At 46.2% G+C, this 7,114-nt stretch overlaps 1 protein-coding gene across 3 annotated transcripts in view; it reads left to right on the forward strand.

Annotated features, from left to right (window-relative positions):
* Positions 1-6,285, forward strand: part of VCL (vinculin) — a 118,928-nt gene extending 112,643 nt beyond the window's left edge. For 2 of the 3 annotated variants that reach the window (XM_069068286.1, XM_069068287.1), the window contains exons 19-21: positions 2,406-2,609; positions 2,992-3,096; positions 3,956-6,285. In XM_069068286.1, the coding sequence (XP_068924387.1) occupies positions 2,406-2,609; positions 2,992-3,096; positions 3,956-4,102 (456 nt within the window). In that variant the 3' untranslated portion in view covers positions 4,103-6,285. Of the gene's footprint in view, positions 1-25; positions 227-2,405; positions 2,610-2,991; positions 3,097-3,955 lie in introns of all 3 variants that reach the window. The other variant, XM_069068288.1, reaches the window with a different exon arrangement.
* Positions 6,286-7,114: the final 829 nt, after the last annotated feature.

Consider the following 7,114-nt stretch of genomic DNA (forward strand, 5'->3'; position numbering starts at 1 on the left):
CTCATCCTTCCTGCTACCCGAAAAGCCGGGTAAAGAAGCCTCGGAGAAAGGTGTAGATGTAGCTGAGGCGGATGTTGCTGATGAGGTTGGGTTTCCTCTCCCCTCTGACAATGAAGATGATTATGAGCCTGAGCTGCTGTTAATGCCGACCAATCAGCCAGTTAACCAGCCCATTCTGGCCGCTGCTCAGTCTTTACATCGAGAAGCAACCAAGTGGTCTAGTAAGGTACTCATTGGTGTCCCTCCCAGCGGGGGATTGCTCCAGTTGCATCCAGCCATGTTCAGCACTGACACATTGCATCACCTGTGATCTGCAAGAGCCCCAGGAGTCTGGATGGGGTGGTCATCTGTCTGTCTGCACCTCATTGTCAGAGCTGAGAGTGGCTTCACAAGTTCATTAGGTCTGTCAGTGCCAGATTAATTAAACTGCACTTATGTTGGGGGTGGCGGGGGGGAGACTAAGGAGAGAGATTGGGTCACTTTTGAAAGGCTTCCTTTCTCCTATCCTTATCATTTTTACCCTGCTGACTTCACAGCCCTAGTTAGTGTTTTAGAATGACTTGCAAAGCTATGGGTGAGTCTCTCAATGAGTTTCCAATCAGGAGCCATTGTAGACTATTGAGGAAGTCATTGGGCCGAGTCTTGTGCTTTGTGCCTCTGCTCTTTTCATCGATGGCTCAGACACCAGAGGGAATCTGGACAAGGAATGGCTTTGTATGGCAGAGTCTTTGCTGCCTTGCACTTGGCTGTATTGCAAATGCCCGGTCTTCACTGGAGGCCATCCTCCCTTCATTTGTCCACCTGTTGATCACTCCAAGGGGAGGAGCTTGATTCTGCAGGGCAGAACCAGCAAAGCTCTGCACCTGGGGGACTACATGTAAATATGCATTTGAGATACGGGTCACCAACTGGTTCTGTTTTCTGTCCTTTGGAATTATGCTGCAAGGTGCAAGGTATTTGGTATGTGATAACTAACACTTGGCTGCAACATTCCCTAACCAGAGTCATAAAATGTCAGGATGATAGTGGGCCGCATTTAAGAGGTCGCCCCTCTAGTGCTCGTCTGGCACGTTTCCCTGGTGTAGAATTCATCCTCTCTGTGGTCTGCGAGGGGTGTGTGTGTGTGTGTGTGTGTGTGTGTGCGTGTGCGCCCTCTCACACATGCACGCTTTCTTTAGCCACCATCATTTGTCTAAAGTGGCCCCCATCTTAACTTAGATGACCAGGCATTGGTCAGTCAGTAGCCCTTATGACCTCCTACATCGCATTTTCTCTTTTAGGACCCTGCAGTGACATGGCTTGGGTACACAAAACCCAAACTGAAGACTGAGGGGAAAATTACTAGACCATGGCTTTTTAAAGGAGGTTTTTCAGTGTTAACCTTTCCATTTTCACTGTTACACTATTTATGGGGATCACTACCGAAGATTTAAAAGCATGTAATGAGTGATTGGGTGAAATCCAGCCCCATTTTTCCTGTTAATGTGTCTCAATGGATTTTATAGAGTGAAGATGCCCAGTCTAAGAACTGTGTGTTGAGTGGAGGGTGGTGGGATTCTTTTTTGGCAGATGGCAGGTGATCTCTGGGGTCGTTTTAGAACCTGTTTTAACTCTCACTCTTCATCTATTTGGCCTTCCTGATGAATCTCCAACTCTGATTTTGTCCAGCTTGAGTTTTCCTGCCTCTAATTGGACATTTTGTTTTTCCTTTCCTGAAGGAACTGTGAGACTGCCTATTGATTTCCTTGAACGTGGAAATTTAAAAATGGCTAGTTCCTTTAGACACAGTGACTAGTAAGAAAGAGGAGATGTTATCTGTTATCTGTTCAAGAGGTGATCCCTTCCCTTACGCAGGATGCCACCCATTGAGGATGCAGAGTTCTTTGAAGTTTTAGAACTTCTGGCATTGCAGGGAGAACACAGAACTGTGGTCTCCAAGAGAGGGTCCAGCACAGCATTTTTGTGGGTGGATGCTGGCAGGGCTTGATGCCAGCTGCTGAGTACTTTTCCCCTCAGGTCAGCTCCCCTGCTTCCTCCCTGTACCAGGGCAACGTGCCCCTCTAACCAGCCACTCAGTCATTGGTGTGATTAACTCGGGGTGCTGATTCGCTTGTTAACCACTCTTGAAGGGCAGTCCTCAAGTCAGACTAACATCTAGGACTCGTCTATTCTCAGCTGTAAAGCTGATTCCTTTCCGTTGCTGAGTGCTGGGGAGAGGACTCTATCTTACTAATCTCTTTGGTCCGTTTCCCCAGTGCTGTGCATGTGGCTCTTGAAAGGTTGATTTCCTATCCTCCTGTCCCCTCGAGCAACTGACTACCTCGTTTTTCCTCCATGTGCTCTGGTCTCCTTCCCTGGTCTTGACAGCTGGCGGAGCTTGACTCCATGGTTCTCCTTCTCTGTAGGGCAATGACATCATTGCAGCAGCCAAACGGATGGCCCTGCTGATGGCTGAGATGTCCCGGCTGGTGAGAGGAGGCAGTGGCACCAAACGGGCACTGATCCAGTGTGCAAAGGACATTGCCAAGGCCTCTGATGAGGTGACACGTTTGGCCAAGGAGGTGGCAAAGCAGTGTACTGACAAGCGGATCCGAACCAATCTCTTACAGGTGAGAGAAGAGGGATGGGGAGCACAGAACAACATGGAGTGCGAGTGGAGGAGACGTAAGAGTCCAGGAGAGATGGGGGGAAAGGATGTATTGACTAGTTTATCTAACAAAGGAATTTAATTGGGCCTTTTCTGTCCATATGAATAAGTGTCCCAGGCTGAGGAAGCATGATGGAACATGAGTTCTTTTGCATTATATTTTGTATTAACAAGAATCTCTGAGTCTCTAATTTTAAAAGATAGCAATCTTTGAAACAACATGGGCTACCAGCTACAGGGTAATCCATGGGTAGGAATAGTCATTAGCTGTCTTCATGGATATTCCTTTCAAATATGGCTTATAACTGAACAGTTCAAGTCCATGGTCATTTTTTTCTCTTCAGGTGTGTGAGCGAATTCCAACCATTAGCACCCAGCTCAAAATCCTGTCCACAGTCAAAGCTACCATGCTCGGCCGGACCAATATCAGTGATGAGGAATCAGAGCAGGTAAGTGTTACACTGGCTTCCCTCTTAGCCACTACGCTGACCTCCAGTGATGAGAGCTGGAACGTACTGCCAGCTCTGTGTTCAGGGGGAGGCAGGGCTCTGGGCCTTCTCCCTTCCATGCTGCTTCTACCACAGGCCAGGAATGAGGGAGTTAATATGGAAAAAGATGTTCTGATATTCCGAACAGAACAGCAATGCATTCAGTGACAGGGCATTTGTTAATCTTGGTCTTAAGAAAGAAAGCCCTGGCCTGTATGGTTGAACACAGATAGTGTTGTCATCAAGAAGCTCACATTCTTAGTCAAGATACTTTATTATCTTATAAATTTTTCATGTGTATTAGAAGGCAGTTAATGAGAAGGACTAAATAGCTTTCCAGTTCAGACAAGGGCTATGGGAATCCAGCACCTTCACTGAATAGCTTGGAACCAGTCTTGAATCTTTCTTACATAGTTCTTATTGGTGTTGGTCCTGAGTGGGGCAGCTATAATTATGTCTGCGAGACTGGGCAGGGCTATAATTCTTGCTGCTGGGGAGACTGAGGCTGGTGGTTGCTTATATTGAGTTCTGAGGCCCTATAAGGCTAACCCCACTAAAGCTAGCCCTAACATTGGTGAGCCACTGATGAGTGGAGCCCTGCCTCACAAGGGACAGCTGTGTCCATGTTTTGTAAAGATGGAGGTTTTCCTAGCTATTCAGTTTTGTGATCAGGCCCTTCCAGTCTAGGTGAGAGACCCAGTCTGTCTCTGTCTTCATCTCCATCTCCCTATGTAATAACACCTGGGGACTGTGCCACTGGGCTGCCTTGGTGTCTCTCAGGGTATTCCTGGACTAAAAGGAAATGTTTCTTTTCTTCTAGGCCACAGAAATGCTGGTTCACAATGCCCAGAATCTGATGCAGTCTGTAAAGGAGACTGTCAGAGAAGCAGAAGCAGCTTCAATTAAGATTCGAACAGATGCTGGTTTCACTTTGCGTTGGGTTCGAAAAACTCCCTGGTACCAGTAGCTCTAAGTGCAGCCATTGCCCCGCCTGACTCTCCCCCACACCCCAGTACCCCTATGTCTGGCTCAGAGACTCCTTTCTAAGCAGGAACAATTGGCCCAAGACCCTGGCTGCTGCAGGTGGGGGGTGGGGTGGGGTTGAGGGTCATACCCCAGTCTGTTTCCTGCAGAAACTTCCACATTTGGTCTTTCCATGTTAGAAAATGTTTATATTCTCCTTTGCTTCGGGGGACTGTATGTAATGTCTCTCCCTAGAAAAAGTCTGTATTCTATTCTCGTACAGCCTCATGTACTCTTCTCCCTATAACTGGTCTAGGACTCTAGCTCATGGACTCTATTTACATAAGCTCAGAATTCAAGTATGGAACACTACCCTTACATCCTGCCTGGACAGTCTCTGGATAGGAACCTTCTTTAATTGCCCAGCACCCCTGTACATCGCTCACGTGCTCACCTCTGAGCCCAGGGGGCTGAGCAGGCTGCCCCCAAGAAGGAAGGCCCCCTGCCTCTGATAATTCATTTGCTGCTCTGTAGATTGCTGGTGACCATATTCAGCCCTAACGCTGGTGCTCCTGTCCAGCCTTCTGCGGGGTCACCAGGCCCTTCTAAAGGTAGGCTTGTTCTACTGGGGATGACAAACCTGGGCCCCTGCAGTAACCTGAGGCGGATGGCCTTAGCATCAGTACCTTTGTCCCCCACCTTTCCTTTGCTAGTTTCCAAAAGCACAAACCTGAAGATTTTTTTCTCTTCTAAGTAAATCATGGAATCCCATGTGATGGTATGAATCATGTTCTAAAGTGACCCATCCACTCCAGGGAAGCTCTTGGAGCCATTTAAGGGGGTGGGGGTGGGGTGTGCCCTGCCTCTTGCCTCGGCCTGCCCGCCCACTCGCTCGGGTAGGGTTTCCCCTCCCAAACACTGTGTGTCCTGGTGCTCGTCTCTGCTGTTTTGGGGGCAGAGCAGCCGGGGCATTGTCCAGTGGCACCATACCTGGCTGATGCACACTGTGTCACTGTCCCCCCAAGGACTTTGCTGAGGCCTTAATGAGATGCTGCCTTGGAATGCTTGGCCCGATCGTGTTCTCTCCGTCCTCGATGGATCTGGAGGACATTTAGGTGCTTCTCGGTTTCTGGAACTTCGAAGTAGCCTTCTTTTCTAACTGCCCCAGTCTGACAGTTACTCTTATTTGCCCCAGTGTGATTAGTGCAGAAGAAGGGCCATCTCTGTGCTGGGGCCCCCAGCTTGAGGAGAGACGAGCCCACAGACTGAAGACTTTTGTGGTCTGGCAGTACCGGAGGCTGACTGTGAATTATTGAGGGGAGTCTCTCATACCTAAAAATGACTGCTGTGACTAAACCTGAAATAGCTTTCCAGAGGTGCCTTCCGTGCAGGTCAGGGGACATAGTGAGAGTGAGTGTACGCATGAGGAGTCAGCCCCTTCTCCCTCTCCACCGTGCACTGTGGTCTGAAGAAAGGAGCTAAGTGGGTAACATTTCATTCATTGCCCATATCACCTGTTTCCTGGGATCTCTGCTGAGTACTCAAAACACCTGTGTGGTATATGAGAGAAAATCTGATGGTGACAAGTACTGAGTGAGAGCTTTAACCCGAAGATCCTTGGTTGGATCCCAGTGTCGAATGTGTAAAATCTGTCTTCGGTTAGTCTTGTACATTTTAGGCTTCCTCTTTTTTTCTTTTTAATGAATGGTGAGTGTTCTTGAGGTCCTAAGAGTACTTAGTACTCTTAGCACAGTGCCTGGCACATAGTAGGCGCTTAATAAATGTTGATTGATTGATTGCTAATAGAATCTTAGAGTTGAGACCTCAAGTCATTTATCTAGTCCTATTCCATAACTTGTTTAGTTGCTTATGTGATATAAATGCAATATTAATGCCTTTAAAAATGAATCTATGCCAAAGATCACCTTTTGTTTTATTAAAGATTGCTTAAAGAAAATAGGAGAGATCATGTTTGCCATTTCAGTTCCAGGGTTCTAGCCACGCTGCAAATAATACTTTGTGCCAGTTGTGGTTTTCTCACCACCAGTGTTCCAGATTTGGTGAAGCAGATTCAGGAAATGTTATCACTAAAATAACTGTTTATAAACTAGGATTTGTTATATGCAAATATTTTCTGCCACCTCTTTTGTTCTCTTAAAAATAAATAAAATGCATTTGTATAAATAACTGTTTGAATAGATGGTGTATTATTTTAGCAGTAGTAATTTTTAGGTCAGACATTTGGGAGATATATTCAGTTAATCTGTAAAGTGTTGATAGTGTAGGATAGACTTGAATTTATTTAATTCTAATACTTCATCACAGTACATCTAAGAATCAGCAGCATGTCAAACAAGGGTTTGAACTAAAAAACAGTTAATACAGTGTCTGACAAAAAAGGTAACTGTTGGTTGATTAAAAAGGGCAGTTCTTGAGTTTGTTAGAATCATAAAGTGTTTAGAAGAGGTGGAATATGGGGAAATCGGCTGGAACAATATAAAGCCGGTCTGATGAAGTCTTATTTTCTGTCCTGGAAGTCTGAAATCTCATGCTCTGTTACTTCACTTTTTACAAGGGATTTGTGTTAATGTTTGGTGCAGGTATCATGTAAAGGGTTTCTGAATTCAGTCAGCAAGACTTGGGTGTGGAGCCTCAGTTCTGCCTCGTGAGCTGCATTAGGTGGGCAATTGTCAGTTTGAGCCTATTTTATTTGTAAAACGAGATAGTAACATTTATACTATTTGCCTTGGGTTTTTGTTAAGATACAAATGAAACAAAATGAGATGTGAATTGACTTTCAAACTGCAGTGTTGGACACTTTTTCATAAACCAGAAATGCTCGTGGTCTCCAGCAAGATTTGAGTGAAATGGAAAGGAACTCAGCAGCCATATGGTCCAATTCATATCAGAAAGAGATTCCCACTTTAACATACCCCACAAATGATCACCTGGCCCCTACCTGAAGACCTCCAAAGAGGAGGAGCCACTGGTGGTCTGGGGAACACTACTGCATCCA

The sequence above is a fragment of the Petaurus breviceps genome, unplaced genomic scaffold, assembly GCF_028583685.1.
Source record: "Petaurus breviceps papuanus isolate PSGF00001 unplaced genomic scaffold, PetGlider_PUasm1.0 90762, whole genome shotgun sequence".
Classification (NCBI taxonomy): Eukaryota; Metazoa; Chordata; class Mammalia; order Diprotodontia; family Petauridae; genus Petaurus; species Petaurus breviceps.